This window comes from Sardina pilchardus, chromosome 5 (assembly GCF_963854185.1).
Source record: "Sardina pilchardus chromosome 5, fSarPil1.1, whole genome shotgun sequence".
Lineage (NCBI taxonomy): Eukaryota > Metazoa > Chordata > Actinopteri > Clupeiformes > Clupeidae > Sardina > Sardina pilchardus.
In genome coordinates, this window is record NC_084998.1 from 7,141,207 (window position 1) to 7,158,706 (window position 17,500).

Sequence of the window (17,500 nt, forward strand, 5' to 3'; positions counted from 1 at the left end):
TGGAATAACACTTTGTTTTGTAAACATAGTTGATTTTGTTGACCACAACTATTTTATCTAATTTTACTGAAAGCTTGAAAGGCTCCAGCTACCTAATTGGGCTGTATAAACCTTTATTGGTGCGTATAAAAATCTTGAGCTTTTTATAGTAACCTTATTAAATGTTTGTGTGTGTCTAGAGAAACCATAGACTGTATAAATAAGAGAAGCTCACTCACAAACACCCCCTATAGTAGGGGAGATTATGTGAAAAATCGTTACGCGGCGGATAGAAGCATGAAATTTGGTAGATATGTTCCTTGGGTGATCCTAAGACATCCTAGAAGGGGTGCCCAAAAATATCTCAAACAGGAAGTGAGATTTTGGAGAAATTCAAAATGGCCGCCAATACAATTGATAGCTGATTCAAAAACTACCTATGCAACCTCCTAAAAGCTTGACATTTGGTGTATATGTTCATTGGGTGATCCTAAGTCGTCCTGGAAGATTTCACCAAAATTCTCAAACAGGAAGTGAGGTTTTTGAAAAAAACTAAAAAATACTACGCTTCCTGCCACAAAATTGGCAGCTACTTCAAAGACTGCCTAAACAACCTCTAAAAAGCTTGACATTTGGTATACATGTTCCTTGGGTGATCCTAAGACATCCCAGAAGGGGTGCCCAAAAATATCTCAAACAGGAAGTGAGATTTTGGAGAAATTCAAAATGGCCGCCAATACAATTGAAAGCTGATTCAAAAACTACCTATACAACCCCCTAAAAGCTTGAAATTTGGTGTATATGTTCTTTGGGTGATCCTAAGACATCCCAGAAGGGGTTCCCAAAAATATCTCAAACAGGAAGTGAGATTTTGAAGAAATTCAAAATGGCCGCCAATACAATTGATAGCTGATTCAAAAACTATTGGAAAAGGCTGTACTGCCCGCCACAAAATTGGCAGCTAGTTCAAAGACCATATAAACAACCCCTAAAAAGCCTGAAAGTTGGTATATGTTCATTGGGTGATCCTAAGACATCCTAGAAGGAGTGTCCAATATGTCTCTAACAGGAAGTGAGTTTTTAAAGAAATTGCTCGCCAACTAATTAAGTGCTGCTCGCCACCTAATTAACCTCTAATAAACTTGAAATTTGGTGTTCCTTGAGTGATCCTAAAGGCTCTTCTCATTCATCTTTTTATATCATCCCTTCCTTCCTCCCTAGTTAAAGAATGATGGGGCAGCAACAATGGGATAGTCTATCTAGTGTTCTTTATAGATCAGTGGGAACAAGCCGGAGAACCGAGGAAGGAAGGAAGGATATGATAAAAAGACGAAATAACCCTAAGACATCCTAGGAGGGGTGCCCAAAACTATCTCTAACAGGTAGTGAGTTTTTAAAGAAATTGAAAAAGGTTGCGCTAAGGCCGCCACATAATTGGCAGCTAATTCAAAGACCATCTAAACAGCCTCTAAAAAGCTTGACATTGGGTATGCTCCTTGGGTGATCCTAAGACATCCTAGAAGGAATGCCCCAAATATCTAGGGCTATCTAGGGTAAGAAGAACTGTCTTAAAAGAAAATAAATTATGAAAAGAAATACACTATGGCTACCCATATATCCACTAACTATCTCAAGGATACTGTAAACACAGAGAAGCACCTCAGGCAGATCTCATAAAATTATCAAATGATGCACACATGTCCCCTGTAACTTTGTAAGATTACAGTAGTACATTAGTCATAGCCTACATACTGCATATTTTCATCTATTCACATGCTCCAGAACATTGGCATAATGCTGTGCAAGGCAACCCAGCATCCTGGCATCGGCACTCGGCAGAGAGGCTCAGCTTTGCTGTCACATTAAGAAGTTCTCTACATACTTTCGCTGCCTCTGGTAAAAGTGTCCATAAAGGTGTCCAAGAATCATCTAATTTAGTCCATCCATATTTTTCAGGAGAAAGCACTGACTGGATAGCTTGCAGACCTTTGGACCAAGTGCTAGCTTGGTACAGTACACTGCACTATTTGAATGCTGGATCAGTGCAGCCTGTGTGGTAGGGGTATTTTCCATTGAGAGACATTTTTGAGAAAACAAATCCTTCCTGAGATCATTGAATTTTTCAAGATTGGTTGTCTTATCGTAAAGAACACAACAGTACCTCTCCAGCAATGCAAATATGTTTGTTTCCTGGCTAAGTAATTGAAAAAGATTTAATGTCATAGCAGTGAAGGCACCTGTTACTTCTGGAAATTATTTCCATGCAGCCCATGCTGACTTTTTGCCCTAAAGGTTGTATCACAACCTGAAAAAGAGAGAAAACCTGGGAGAGCCGAACTTGCTCTTTTCCTCAAGGTTTTGAAAACACTATTGATGTGTATTTCCTGAAAGTTTTGCCCTATACCAAAAGCAACCTAAGTACTGTACACTAATTGCCAAAAGTATTTGGTCATCTGCCTTGACTCACATATGAATTTCAGTCACATCCCATTCTTAATCCATAGGGTTTAATATGATGTCGGTCCACCCTTTGCAGCTACAGTATAACAGCTTCAGGGAAGACTTTCCACAGTGTGTTTATCGGATTTTTTTTTACCATTCTTTCAGAAGCACATTTGTGAGGTCACACACTGATGTTGGATGAGTAGACTGCCTCTCAGTCCATCTAATTCATCCCAAAGGTGTTCTATTGGGTTGAGGTCAGGACCCTGTGCAGGCCAGTCAAGTTCATCCACACCAATCTCTGTCATCAATGCCTTTATGGACCTTGCTTTGTGCACTGGTGCACAGGGCTTGGTCCCTTAGTTCAAGTGAAAGGAACTTTGAATGCTTCAGCATTTAACCAAGAGATTTTAGAATGTTACATGCTCCCACCTTTGTGGGAAGTTTGGGGAAGGCCCCTTTTGGGACAGTACTAACCATCAAAAGTGAGCACTACGGCAGTAAGTGGTCAGTGCACATTAGCAGTGTACTGACGGAAGTAAGTGTAATGAGACACAGCCTTACTCAATGTCCATTTTACACACCTTAGTAGCTGGCTACCATTACTGTAGTACAAATCTAAATGTCATAGTTCCTATAACATTATGCCCGAAAGAATACCCCCCAGGAAGATCCAAGGGCACAAATACGCAAAAAAAGACCCCAAGTGATCACAGGGACACAATTAGCCTAGGAATCTGTTTGCCCAGCTTTAACTCAACCCAGCTGGTGGGTCTACATTGGCTAATGATAATGCTAACGCTAGCATAACATGAGTTGTGTTCCTATTTAGGGCTAGATCTCTGCTCATGTGGACAATTAAACAATAAGCTGTCTTTTGAAAATGATTAAGTGATTCTCCCGAAAGTTTTTAAGAATATTAATGTTATGCATAAATGAATAATTAACTACTCAGGTGAGGATTCACTGGGGGAGTCATGCCATTCTGACCGTTTTAAGCCTGTTTTTCCCACTTTAAAGTTGTATAATAGACATGTAAGATTGTTTACATGGGTTATCTTGCATATATTATTTGTTAACCATCTCTATATATTAAATGTGAAATGATAAAGTTGCAGAATAAATCAAGATGCCCAAACTATGCAATGTTTTATTATCCTAAGGCCGTTTCTGGCAGCCATCTTGGATTTTCCCTTTAAAAATGACCTTAATGAACCAGAAATTTGGGGCACCCCTTCTGATATGATGAGATACATCATAAAGAGTGTCTGTACCAATTTTGGTGCTTCTATCCGACGCGTAACGATTAGGCCCTTTTTTGTTGATAATCCCCCCTACTACTAGTGGTGCTTCAATCCAAAAGCACTTGCACTACACATTAAGGCATTACTTTGGGACAAATTTAGCAGAGATGAGCCATTGCAGCACGACAACCGTCAGCTCTCGAAATTCAGGCTGAAGAGTGTGCCAGGCTTTGGACACATTGAGCACAGTGAGCCACATTGGCTCTATAGTGCTGTGGGAGACTGCTAGCTGAACCAGGCCTCCAGTTTTGGAGACTGACACACATTCACTGCCCCCAGTGCCCCCCATCACCACAGACTCTCTCTCTCTCACACACACACACACACACACACACACACACACACACACACACACACACTCCTGGCTCACAATGAAATATAAGGAAGAGGGCGACAGGCCGAAACACAGACCATCTGGGTTAGGAATGCACCCCCTTCTCTTTGCCCCCAGTGCACCCCCTTCCAATATACAATCAGAGACCCCTGCCTCTGTTCCCACAGCTCTGACTGCTGAAGGGCCTCTGACAGAACAGGGTCAGTGTGACGGTCCATCACTGCCACTACACACACACACACACACACACACACACACACACACACTACACCCTGCCTGAGAAATCCGTCTCAGGTGTGGTACAGAGTCATTAGTAGAGGAGGTGGGTAGTGAACGGTGTCTCTCCAGAGAGACCAGCGCTGATCCCAGATCAGTCCTGAGGAATAGATCGAGGGGCAGGGAAGACTGGGGCTAAAAGCCCTCGGCTGATACGATTGTCTGGTCCCTGGCAGGAGAGGAGATTTTGGGGAGGGATTATTGAGTCTCAGGACTCTCTGATTCAAAGATAACACGGGCCGTGTTATTCTTCCTCTGTGCTCGTGGGGTTCAGAGATACAGTACTGCACAGACAGGCACATTGTCTGCTGGGCGGAGGAGGAGGGGATAATACTGACAGAGGAGTCTGCTCCGAACCCCGCCAACCCATACTCACACACGTGTACAAACACACACACACACACACACACTCATACACCCATACACTCACTCACGTGCACACACATACAACATTAACATAATATTGCACTCACATGCACACTCACTTTCTCTGTGTTGCTCTCTCTCACACATATACACACACTTACACACAGACACACACACATAGACACATGTGCACACACACACACACACTTACACTCAGTAACACACACATAGACACACGTGCACACACACACACACACACACACACACACACAAAGTTATTGTATTGGGGGGGGGGGGGGGGCCTGGCCTCTCATGTGAGGAGTGGGTGTTGTAGTGACACAGTGGGCTCTCCTCAGGTTGCGTTTATTTAGCCGGAAACGCGTGGGCCGCCGAGCCCTTTCAAGCCCGTCCAGCAGGACAGGGCACGTGAGAAACACACACTTTCTGTGTGTGTGTGTGTGTGTGTGTGTGTGTGTGTGTGTGTGTGGTTGAGAACGTGCCTGTGCGAGTGCATCTGTGTCAAGGCCACCCTGAAGACATTTCTCCTCGGCCGCGTTATATATTTTGAGAGCTTACCTGCACGTTCTTGACAGAAAATATACAAGGCCCCCTTTGAGCCCTATAGAAGCCATGAAGTGAAAGGGTGTTAACATATACAGTATTCTAAGGGTGGGGCGCATTTGTATAACCCAGTTCTAAGTTCCCAGAGTTCCCAGGTTACAACAGTTCTTTATGCAGAGTTTTGAACAGATCTCATTCAGCTGATTAAACAGTGGGACTGTATATAGATCCATAAAAAAAGATGGAACATATCTATGATAATATATCCCAGAGCTTAGTGATGCAGTTAGACCCTCCGCTCCTCAAGGGAAGTCTTCATCCACACATTGCACTCATATACTCTGGTGCATAAGGAAGATTGTTCCAGAGACGGTTTATAAAGTAACTATACAATCTTTGATTGTTCTCTCCGGTATAGTAATGCTCTTGACTCAGCTTATTGCTTGCAGCCCATATATATATATTCTATGAGAGCTTAGCTGAGACTCATAGTAGGCCTACTTTTCCTCCTTTTCTCCTGTTCCTCTCTTTCTTCCTCTCTTTCTCCACTCTTCATGTCTCCCTCTCTCCTCCTCTACTCCTGCGTCGCTCCGGAGGGACCTCTCCGTGCCCTCCTGCTGAGCAGTTGCCCTCAGGTGATGTGATTGGTATTTGTGATGAGGCCTCCTCCAGCACTAATCTGTAGTTAAGATGCAGTCTGGAGGTGTGTGTGTGTGTCTGTGTCTGTGTGTGTGTGTGTGTGTGTGTGTGTGTGTGTGTGTGTGTGTGTGTGTGTGTGTGTGTGTGTGTGTGTGTGTGTGTGTGTGTGTGTGTGTGTGTGTGTGTGTGTGTGTGTGTGTGTGTGTGTGTGTGTGTGTGGAAAAGAGGATTGCAGACATCTGAGGAGCCTCATCTCCTCCATCTCACTCTCCCTCATTCCCACAGGAGGGCTTAGTTCCAGCGGCCTGAGAAATAACACACGCTCACAGTTACACAAGGTCTCTCTCTCTCACACACAACTTTGCGCTCACTCACATACTCACACACTCGCACACACACACACACAAATCCTATGTGTTCAGATGGTTGAGGTACGATAAGTCTGAATAAATAGGGAAGCTATTGAACCGCAGTGTCCCCACAAGACCACTCACTGCAGTGAAAGGAACATTTGAGGAGGAACCCAAGCATTTCTAGGATACTGTTTGTGTATCACCGTTTTCCCCTACGACAACTTTCAAATCATGTGACTTGAGAGATTTGTCCCTTTCAGTGCACCGTAGCTGAGAGTGTTTTTCTCTTGCCTTCCAGATGAGGAGTCCCCCGGGCATTACGGCTTCCTGCATGTGATCGTCCACTCAGCCACAGGCTTCAAGGAGTCAGCCAGTAAGTCAAGTCCTTCTCAAGCTGCAGACAGAGTCGCCAGCATTCCCTGTGTCCAGTCCAACCCTCTTCTGTCCCCGGCTATTTTTGTGTGTGTGCGTGCATTCATGTACGTGTGTGTGTGTGTGGTTGTGTGTGTGCATGCGTATGTGTGTGTGTGTGTGTGGATGTGTCTGTGTGTTTACAAGAGTCCGTTTGTGTATAAGTGTGTGTCCACACATTCCTGCTATACTTGTGTATGGCTCATAGACACCATGCATAATTCACACTTCACAGGGACGAACTGTTGCTCCGCCGTCAAGACTTAAGAAACACTCCAGTAATTTGCTACACATGTTACAAAACCCCCTTTAAACAATGAGAAAATGTTTTGAGGGGGCCGCAGCCTTAATGTCCCCCCCTCCCCCCCCCCCCTCAGTTCTCCCCCAGGAAGGTGAGCCTGGCCACAGCAGGCCCTTAGTGGGCGCAGGCCTGATCCTATCTGCGGTATTGACCCACCGCCGCTCTGCGCTCTGGTGGGGGCTCGGCCTGCTGCTGATAAAACCAGGCAGTGAAGCCGCAGCGCGGGTCCCAGAGGAGCTGCTCCCGACCCGACCGCAGCACTGCATTCCTGCGAGGCCTTTCATGTGCCGGGCCCAGGGCAGGCCACAGAGCACGGGGCCAGGGGAAGTGGAGGGAGGCCTGTCTCTACGGAAGCCCCCTGAGGACACACAGGGCCAAGGGAAAGTGGCCAGGGGGGGATGGAGGGGGAGGAGGAGGAGGAGGGGGGCAGAGGTAGTGCAGGGCAGTGCGGGGCAGTGTTGGGCAGTGTGTGGGTGTGTGTGGGTGTTTGATCGTTCTTGACCTCGCCGCAGCGCGACCCCAGCGTGACCCCTCACCACACCCCATCCCCGCAGACACAGCTTACACAGATCTTGACAATCAGCTGTCAGATTTGCTGCAGGGGTGCGTGCGACCTTCCGCAAGCAAATGTTTGTGTGTCTGTCTTTTTGTGTGTGTGTGTGTGTCTGTCTGTGTGTGTGTGTGTGTGTGTGTGTGTGTGTGTGTGTGTGTGTGAGAAAGAGAGAGGGAGAGGGAGTTGTTACATAAGCTTCAGAGATATACTAAGAGGCTAAAGATGACTGGACAAAAATAACACCACTCGGTCCACAGAGCTGCTATTTCTATAGCCGAGTCTGACTAAGCGCTTTGGTATGATTCGTCATGCGTCCGCTGGATTGAGAAAGCTGCACCTGGACTCTAGTCATGGTTTCTTTAGTACAGTGCCAGGCTGTGCTCACAGCAGTTCAGACCCCGGTCACATCACAGTCATGCCTGCTATTCATACCGCTCATTTAAGGTCATTTAAGGTCATTTAAGGTCACTCTGCCTCTCTGTTTGGGGGCATAATACATTTTGATTAGCTTTCTTGTACACTTGATCTTTACCAGACATTGAGGGATGGACAGGTGTGTGTCAGAATGAATACCTGCCCTGTATAAAGAGAATAAGCACGGCTAGCATTGTTTTGATCAGGACATCTATGAGGACATGCCAGAATCCCTGAAGGTCCTTTCAAATCTGGGAAGGAGTCTCTGTGTGTATCTGCTAAGCATCAGGCCACAGTGTCTTTTATTTTTACCAAAGATTCTAGAACAGAGCTCTGTTCTAGAATCTTTGGTTTCTACCTTTGCACAAAAGCTGGGCTTGTTCCCTGATGCTTTCTTCAGAGGGCACATTGCAGCAGGAGGAGGCCAGCATCTGTTTATGGTCTTTTGTTCTGTCCTCTGTGGGAAGCATGTGGTGGGCATTTGCCACCGACGTTTTAAGCTGGCTTCAAGTTCAGAGGCATCGGAAAAGAGGTGTCTGTGTTTGTGTGTGTGCATGTGTGTATACTGTATGTGTGCGTGTTTGTATTTGTGTATGTGTGTGTGTGTGTGTGTGTGTGTGTGTGTGTGTGTGTGTGTGCCCGTCCGGGTGTATCTCCGTGCACTTACTTATGTATACATTTTAGTTTTTTCCCCTACTGTCGCCATGCTAAATTTGGATGGGGGATGAAACCAGGAGACATCTGCTCTGTGAACACTGGGGCATGTCACCCTCTTGTACTCTCACACCTTCTTGCCTCTGTCACCATGGCAGCTTCACTTCATTCATTTTGACAAGATGAAGCGGCACGTCGGCTGCTGTATATCGGCTGCCGTATGTCGGCTGCACAACGGTGGGATCTGACTCCTCGGGATGCGAGCGAGCTCGTCTCGGAGAAAACGTGCACCAGCCTTGGTGGAGCCCCCGCTGAGCTCTGGCTCCTGCGAAAGGAAACTAAACCAAATCTGCGCTCAGGGCAACGGCAGAAAACTGGGTTGTGGACATAAGGGAAGGGATTTGATTGGATCCTCCAGAGAGAGAGAGAGGGAGAGAGAGGGAGAGAGAGAGGCAGAGAGAGGGAGAGAGAGAGAAAAGAGTTAGAGAGTTAGAAGCTGACTGGTCTAGAATGTTGAAGCAGTACAGTATCTTAGCATCAGCTTATCCCAGCCTTTATTCCCTTGTGGTGTTCAGTTACAGTAGACTCTCAAGTCATCATCTTCTCTCCCCATGTACATGTAGCAGTGCAGTGCTGTGTGTTTGGTTCAGGTTTGTTATTCAGTCGCGGTTGATGAATTTTCTCTCTCTCAGACAGTTCCCCTTTTCCTGTTCTTAATCTAATCCAGTGCTTATTTTATTCTCTCCTCTTTGAGAGTTTGCCCCCCCCCTCTTTTTTATTAATGCCATCACTCCGGATCCAATCCAAATGAATTAGATTAGACTCTTTCCTGTCTGAAATTGTGCCCTCGTCCCCTCTTTCCTGTTTGGCTCTTACAATAGACTCTACTGTGACGGGGTCTGGGCCGGCTTTAGTGGGTGAGCCCTCCCATGTGCGCGTACACAAACTGTATACATTTCCCCTGCAGTGCTGGGGGGGGGGGGGGAAGAGTTGCGGCTGAAGGTATATGGGTCTTGTGAACCTGCACAGACACGGGGATTTTCTTACAGAGTCCTTTCATTTCCCTTTTATCTTCGTTGCCCCCCCCCCCCCCCCCCCCAACTAATGACCACCCCCGGTGATCGGACATCCTGACATTCATCCAGTCGGCATCGAAGGCCTGGGAACGCTGGCACACTGAGGGGGTGGGGGTGGTGGTGGGGGGGGGGGTTAGATGATGTGAGGCTCCTTAAGGCTCCTTGACTGTGAAAGGTAAAACCTTCACTTCCTCACGTGCAGACTGCAGTGGGAAGTTGTCAGAGCTCATTCGTGTGTGTGTGTGTGTGTGTGTGTGTACACGACATGACACACACGCTAATCACTGACCACCAGTTTTGTCGTGCACTGTGGTCACATCGCCCCAAACATCCTTGACGTCAAGTTGTAATTGCTCGCTTGCCCGCGGCATCATAGAGAGGGAGGAGAGAGGGAGCATAACATGTACTGTGTGCTACACAGCCAGGGACATCTGAGATGGCTTTGGACTACAGTCTCAATAAAAAGTTAATTTGCTTCAACTCATGTCCCCTCTCGTCCTCCTACAAAAACAAAAATCCTGACTTGCTTTCCCTGAGAAAGATGATGACATTTCTGTGTAAGCTAATGGTCAGCTAAATGCACTGCAGTCTTGCATTTGCTGGCTCTTATCTTCTGCCTCTCTCTACTGGCCTTCCCGGCGTTTTACCCTGACCAGTGACGGGCACTTTATCACCGTTTTTCGTGCGAGAGCAGAAATAGCCGTAAGATCTTGACACTTTCCGAAATGCCAGTCAGCTGAACGGAAAGCGAGCTCCGCTCCGCATGGCTTCGGGGCTCTTGTCTGCTTTCCCGAGCGCCCGGGCACTTTAGCGTGTTATCGCTGCGTCGACTGCAAACCTGACACCTCGGCACAGACCCCTGAGATGCCTGGGCCAACTTCACCGTCTGGCTCATCTTTTGAAGTATGTTCTTTTTTTCCCCCCTCTCTCTGTCCTCCTCAACAGAAGTGGGTTTCTGTGCCTTGGTACTAAAATATGAAACCTCGACGGGCCCAGAGGATATGTATTTGACCTGCTTTTTCTCCTTTTAGTGTTTGCGGCCGGGCCAGTAAAGCCTTCAAGAAATGGGACGCTCGGAAAGAAGGAGGCTTGTTGCTGGTTAATCTGTTTAAGTGGCCTGGGGGGCTTTTAGCGAAAGATTCCTTGCTGCAACTCATTTTGGTGGGGAGGTAGCGGAGCGGTCAGGGCAGAGTCCTCCTCTCCTCGGGGTCCACTGGTGCTCCTCTGACTCCTGTCTCAGTAGTCCTCTGAGTCTCCTTCAGTGTTGACTCGGCATTTGCTTTGTGAGCGCTTGCCCTTGACTTCCCAGCATAATGTCAAGGTCGGCCAAGGTCGGCCAAGGTCAGCAGGCTAGTCTGAAAATCTCATTGACCCTTTAGGAGGTCAGACATTTGAATTCACTCACTCTAAGCAGGAATAGCTAGCTTGGTGTTCCAAGACCATACATGTACATGATGTTCACTTTGCGGTCCGGTCCAATCAATTGTGCTGGGCCTTGACGCAGTGTGTGGGGGGCAGCCTCCCTAATGACACGGCTCTGTGAAAACGCATGGCAGCCCAATAAATGAGTGCATTAGCACAGCTGACGCCTTCCTATCCTGGACTGAGTTATTCGTACCCCCCCAGGACATGTGTGTGTGTGTATGTGTGTGTGTGTGTGTCTCTGTGTGTGTCTCTGTGTGTGTCTCTGTGTGTGTCTCTGTGTGCGTGTCTCTGTCTGTCACGGCTGAAAAGTCCACGACTATCACTACATTTGCTTTGTCGATGTTGACACATATGGACAGTTTGGCTAATTAATGGGCACACATTTTGAAGGGAAATTGTCAGTGGCTCGACCCTTCCCACAGTTTTATTTTAATGGTTTCTCTCCGCCTGAGTTTTATGTCATTATGTATGACATGCGCCACTTAACACATGGCTCAGGGCAAGCTCAGACATGTGGCTCAGCAGCTCATAAACCTGTTCCATTATTGAGTATTAACAAGATTGGTTGCCTATCTGTTTAGGGCACTGTACTGTATCATTCTAATGTGTGTTTCAATTAAAATGAAAAGCCATTTTTGGGATTTATAATGTTATTCATACAGGTATTCCCCATCCTCTAACAACACCCTTCCTCTGTCCCCCTATTTTCTCCATGTTCCTCTTCCAATCTAGATCTGTATTGTACCCTGGAAGTGGACTCCTTTGGCTATTATGTCGGCAAGGCCAAGACCCGTGTCTTCCGCGACACCACCGAGCCTACCTGGAATGAGGTGAGCGTTTGTTTCACTTCGCTGGTCAGTGATGACAATAATATTATCTGTATGTAAATCTTAATATACTAATAAGGAAACGGTGGTATTGGTATTCAGATTCCTGGGTCTATGGATGTAATACACAGAAAATACACAGTTGCAATGTCAAAACAGAAATTAACAATATATTATCTAGCCTATCCTCATATGTATTGGTGAAGAATTTCATTCATGTGAGGATTTGACTTAAGGCAGACTGACTTCAGCACTGTCTCTCCCTGTCTCCTGTACTTTCACCTGTACTCCTGCCTCTTCATCTTTACATTTGGCCGTGTAGTTCATCTTGGAGTAATGAGCCAGCTCAGTTAGGAGAGGCCCTTTCTCTCTGACATGGTCTTGTCTTCGCCACAGGAGTTTGAGATGTGTGTGTGTGTGTGTGTGTGTGTGTGTGTGTGTGTGTGTGCCCTTTCTCTCTAACATGGTCTTGTCTTGGCCACAGGAGTTTGAGATTGAGCTGGAGGGCTCCCAGTGCTTACGGATCCTCTGCTATGAGAAGTGCTACGACAAGACCAAGCTCAACAAGGACGACAACGAGATCGTGGACAAGATCGTGGGCAAGGGCCAGGTTCAGGTAAGGAAAGGAAGGCCGACCGTCATCCCGGTTTGCGCCGTATTTCATCAGCATTGCTTGAGCGGCTCTGAAGTGCTTTTGAGAACCCAGCTTGGCCCGGCCCAGAAAAAGAAGCCCAGAATAGCACCAGCACCACAGATACCACGTCAGCCGGTCCCCCCCCCCCCCCCAGTGACTCAGCGCTATTGTCATCAAAGCTCTGACCTCACCAGCCTCAGGCTGTCGGGTGGACTGGACGCCCCCTCCCTCTCTGTACTGACGCGGAGCGGGCGGTTTTTTAAAGTCTGAGAAAAAAAAACGGTTCACTAAGTTGGCTCTCCTCCCTCGTGTGGGAAAGCACACCATTAAGCATTCACTTTGAAAATGCCTTGTTGTTTGGGGTGGGATTTGGGGTTGGAGCGAGGAGGGAGTGGAATAACGGGGTGGTGGGGGGACGAGGGGGGGGGTTGCAGTAGTGGTGTTGTGAAGACTGGTGAGTCATTAAAACGTGGCTTTCTTCCATCTGTTGTGGTTTCCCATTATAGATGCTCGCACGGCAAGCACTTTCACCTCGTGTTGAATTATAACCGTCCTCAGGTCAGTTAAGTGTAAGTGTAGCCACACACACACACTCCTCCTAAGAGAGTTAAGTGTAGCCACACACACACACTCCTCCTGAGAGAGTTCCTTCAACAGACTGTGAATACAAGCTTTGAGTGGGCATTCCATCATTTAATGGCACCGAGGGACGTTTAGGGATGTTTAAGTCTTTTTAACCGCTCCAACGTTCCAACACCCGCACAATACATTTTGCTCTCACAAATTATCTCTGAAATATCACTCCAAAGCTCTCACTCCCCTCTCCTCCAAAACTAGGGCAGGATGGAGAAAAAACAGTGAATTCCAATCATGGGAAAAAAAATGTAGCGTGTGTGTGTGTGTGTGTGTGTGTGTGTGTGTGTACTCCCTCTTTCCCTGAGGATGAGAAGCAGAAGCGAGCCCGTGGCCCGTTTGTCTTCCCGGTCGTCCTCCCTGGTCCCGGTGTGTTGCCGCAGCGGTGTCACCGGACAGCTCATCTCTCACGCAGCCGTCTGGCCGCAACAGAGACGGTGGGCGTCAGACGGTAGCCAGGCGTGCGTGGAGTCGCGCTGGAGACTAGAGACCAGGCATGCACTAAATAAGACACCAGGGGAGGGACTGGGCTATCTCTCACTGAAAAGTAGAGCAGCGCATGAGAGTGCTGAGTGAGCGTGTGTGGTGTGTGTGTGGTGTGTGTGTGTGTGTGTGTGTGTGTGTGTGTGTGGGTCTGTATGTGTCTGTGTGCACGCCTCTGCGTGTGTGCCAGTGTGTGTGTGTGTGTGTGTGTGTCTGTGTCTGTGTCTGTGTGTCTGTATGTGTCTGTGTGCACGCCTCTGCGTGTGTGCCAGTGTGTGTGTATGTGTGTGTCTCTGCGTGTATGTGTGTGCCTGTGCGTGTGTGTGTGTGTGAGAGTGGGTGAGTGGGTGTGTGTGTGTGTGTGCGTGTGCCAGAATGTGTGGCACCGGAGTGTGTAGGGATTTGCGCCAACTCTTTGGTGCATTGTGAAATGGGCCGTGGGCTCTGGGGCGGTGTTTGTGTGTGTCTAAACATGGTGTGTGTGTGTGTGTGTGTGTGTGTGTGTGTGTGTGTGTGTGTGTGTGCCTAAACATGGCATGAATGCCAGTCTGTCCCAGCAACAAGCAGCACTGCTGCTGCACATATCTGCTGCATCACAGCCAAAGAGACCCAGGACTGTTCCCTGGAAAACAGAAAAGCAAACCTTTTCCCCTCCTTTCCTAAACACTACCGCTATCACATTACAGGAGCCCGTGTGATTGTTTATTAAAACTTTATTAAATGTTTTGCTTAGCTCAACTAAGTGCTTAATGATTTCCTTCCCACTTTGGACGGGAGCTGCTTTCGTTGGTCCGTCGGCTTCCAAAATTCTCAGGCTTCTCATAGCAAGAGGTTGTTTTTTGAGCGGCTGAATTTGTCTCGGTGCGTTGCTAAGGGCCGTTCTGTTTTTTCCCCCCGTCGTCTCACGTGAAGGTCCTCTCTCTCTCTCTCTCTCTCTCTCTCTCTCTCTCTCTCTCTCTCTCTCTCTCTCTCTCTCTCTCTCTCTCTCTCTCTCGAGGGAGACGCTTGCTCAACAACGTCCACGCGTCATCCCCGAGACATTCCGGCCTCGCTGCTCAGACAGCTGAAGCCATGACACGCAGCCAGACTATGCCTCTGTCCGATACGGGCCAAGAGAATAGGCCAGCTATTCACACACACATTCCCATCTCATCAGCCCCAGAGTGCCGTGCGATGTGAGCATCCCTCGGACGGAGCAGCACAACAACATCCTCTCAGCTGCCCTGGCCCCCAAAACCTGCCGCCACCGCCCTGTGTTTGTGTGTGCCGCTACTGTTCTGTAATGGTGTCCCTCTGCCAGCGAGTGCTCCCTCCCTCTCTCTCTCCCTCTCTCTCTCACCCCGAAGCCCTGATGCTCACTCTCTCTCTCTTTCTCTCCCCCTCTCTCTACCCTCTTTCTCTCTCCCCCCAACCTCTCTCTCACTCTCTTTCTCTCTCTAATCTCTCTCTCCCTCTCTCTCTCTAACCTCTCTCCCTCTTTCTATCTATCTCTACCTCTCTATCTCTCTCTCTCCTCTTTCACACTCACTTTCTCGATCTCTCCATCTCTCTCTTTGTCCTTCTCTCTCCCTCTTTGTCCTTTTGTCTGGGCAGCCGTCACTCGTGGCTGTGAAACTGTTGTGAGGTGCGGAGCTGCCAGTGTCGTAGCAGCTGTGTTTTTCTCAGCTCTTGAGCCGTGAGCACATGAGACAAATGTAGGAGAGATCAGGGGCCTCTATCACGGGGTCAATTGAAAGCGTCCCCCGATATGTAGCCTGGCACCTGTCGAACATGCAGCTGGAGGTCCACCCCTAACGTCTTATCAGCTCGTCTCTGAGCTAACAACCTCGTAATGACGCAGCTGCTACACTGCGCTGAATATGGGGGTGTCTGTGGTGTGTGTGTGTGTGTGTTTGTGTGTGTGTGTGTGTGTGTGTGTGTGTGTGTGCGCGCGCGCAGATAATCCAGGCAAAGAAGGGTTATTATGTAAGTGAACTCAGGCTTCCAGAGAGCTATTTGCACACGCCTCTCTGTTTGTTTCTGTCTCTTGGCCGGCATCTGTTTTTTCTGTTCGTGAGACAGAGGGAGATAGAGACAGAATGAGAGAGAGAGAGAGAGAGAGAGAGAGAGAGAGACAAGACAACACAACAGGGACTGAGAGCATGTACGTGCTGTCACGACCACAGCCATCTCTCCTAGGATGCTGCTATAAGCTGCCTTGGAGCCTGGGAGCGGAGGAGAGCATGTAAACTGCCTCCCAGACAGTACAGTATACAACACTGTCACTCTCACAGCAGGGGGGGGCATGCTACACCAGGATTGATATGAGAGTGGAAAGGCAGAGTGGAATTACGTGTACAGGCCCCAGTCTGAAGATGGTGGGAATTCAACGAGCGACTGAGAGTGTGGTTATGTGAACAGAGAGAGACCGTGTGTGTGTGTGTGTGTGTGTGTGTGTTTGTGTGTGAGAAAGAGAGAGGAGTTTCGTAAGAGGACAGATGTTGCCTGAGTGGAGAACAGGTGGAAGAGAGAGATAGAGACGGAGAGCGAGAGAGAACGAGGGAGAGAGAGTGAGCGTCAGCGCTTCGTGAACGAGAAAAGAGTGAGTGAGAGGACTTTGTAGCGTCCTTGATGTGTATCCTTCCTAGTGCTCGTAATTGGATCCTTCAGTGTCTTGCTGTGTGCGAGTTAAGCCTCACAGCTATAAACACAAGGCGTCCACAGGGCATATCTGATTCCAAGCACATAGTGACAGAGCTGACATTGTGCCACCACGGAGAAATGCTGGCCAAATGTCCACTTGTGAGACTATTATGTTGTCAAAACACTCACTGTTACTCTTACGACAGCCCATATAAATATAGGCAAGATCAACACTGTGAGTTTGTTTTTTTCTCCTCACAATCCATAACGTGCCATGTTCTTATTTTGGATAACCGTCAAAGTGTGAATTGAAGTGGGGTTTGTGCCGAGCACCTCACCGATAAAGGTATCTGAAGCCCACCTTCACCCGTGGCCAGCCCCATATCTCCGGGCCATGCCAGGCTGCACGCCGCGTAGAACAGACGTTTTCCTTGGAGCGCCTCTGTTGTGGTTTGCTCGTCAGGCTTCCTTTGGAACAAGCCAAAATGTTTTGCTTCGCTCCCCGGAGAGAAGGCCTGATTTATTTAAGAGGACGCTGGCTCCAAAATATAAAAAGCCCTTAAATGGTCACATTGGACCCGAAACTCTGGGTTTTTAGCGTTGCCTTCAACCCATTTGGCTCCGAGATAGGAAAGTTGGTAACAGTGCCGTCCATTTATAAAATACAGATCTATTTTATGTGTAGGCATGTTTATAAACATGTTAATGTCACAGTGTTGTACAGTATGTAATGTGACCAACGTGATTGCATTAGTTATATAATCTGGGTTGTGCAGAGGAGACATGAAACAGAAGGAGGGCTTTTGTACGCAACAATCGTTCATCAAACAGAGACATTGAATCAGCAGCTACCCCTCAGGTACAGTAAGTCCATCAGTAGACGCTTGTCCAAGCTGTCCATCAGCCGTCGCATGTATTGTAGACAGCCACTGTGCAGTAGCGTTTCACCCGTATCCTCTCAGATTGAGCCTGCGCATGGCTGTGATGGACCGCTCTGCCTCGGGCCATTCATTACGGCTCTTTTACGCAGGTCACCCCCGCAGGAGTTGACCTCTGACCTCTTGGTCTCTACAGTAATCTGCCATTAAACAGCGACAAGGTCGAGGCCATTTCTCTCCCGGCCGCGCGGAGATGGACTCACAGAGCCACCTGTGGGCGTGTGTGTGCAGACGACCAATCAATTCTGTGCTGGTCCGGCTGTGTTTAAGCGCCA

The 17,500-nt window shown here is 48.0% G+C and overlaps 1 protein-coding gene across 4 annotated transcripts in view; it reads left to right on the forward strand.

The window, feature by feature from the left end:
- Nucleotides 1-17,500, forward strand: part of abr (ABR activator of RhoGEF and GTPase) — a 153,761-nt gene that overhangs the window by 87,955 nt on the left and 48,306 nt on the right. For all 4 annotated transcript variants that reach the window (XM_062536178.1, XM_062536179.1, XM_062536180.1 and 1 more), the window contains 3 exons: nucleotides 6,553-6,627; nucleotides 11,821-11,918; nucleotides 12,400-12,531. In XM_062536178.1, coding sequence (XP_062392162.1) covers nucleotides 6,553-6,627; nucleotides 11,821-11,918; nucleotides 12,400-12,531 — 305 coding nt within the window. The remainder of the gene's footprint in view (nucleotides 1-6,552; nucleotides 6,628-11,820; nucleotides 11,919-12,399; nucleotides 12,532-17,500) is intronic.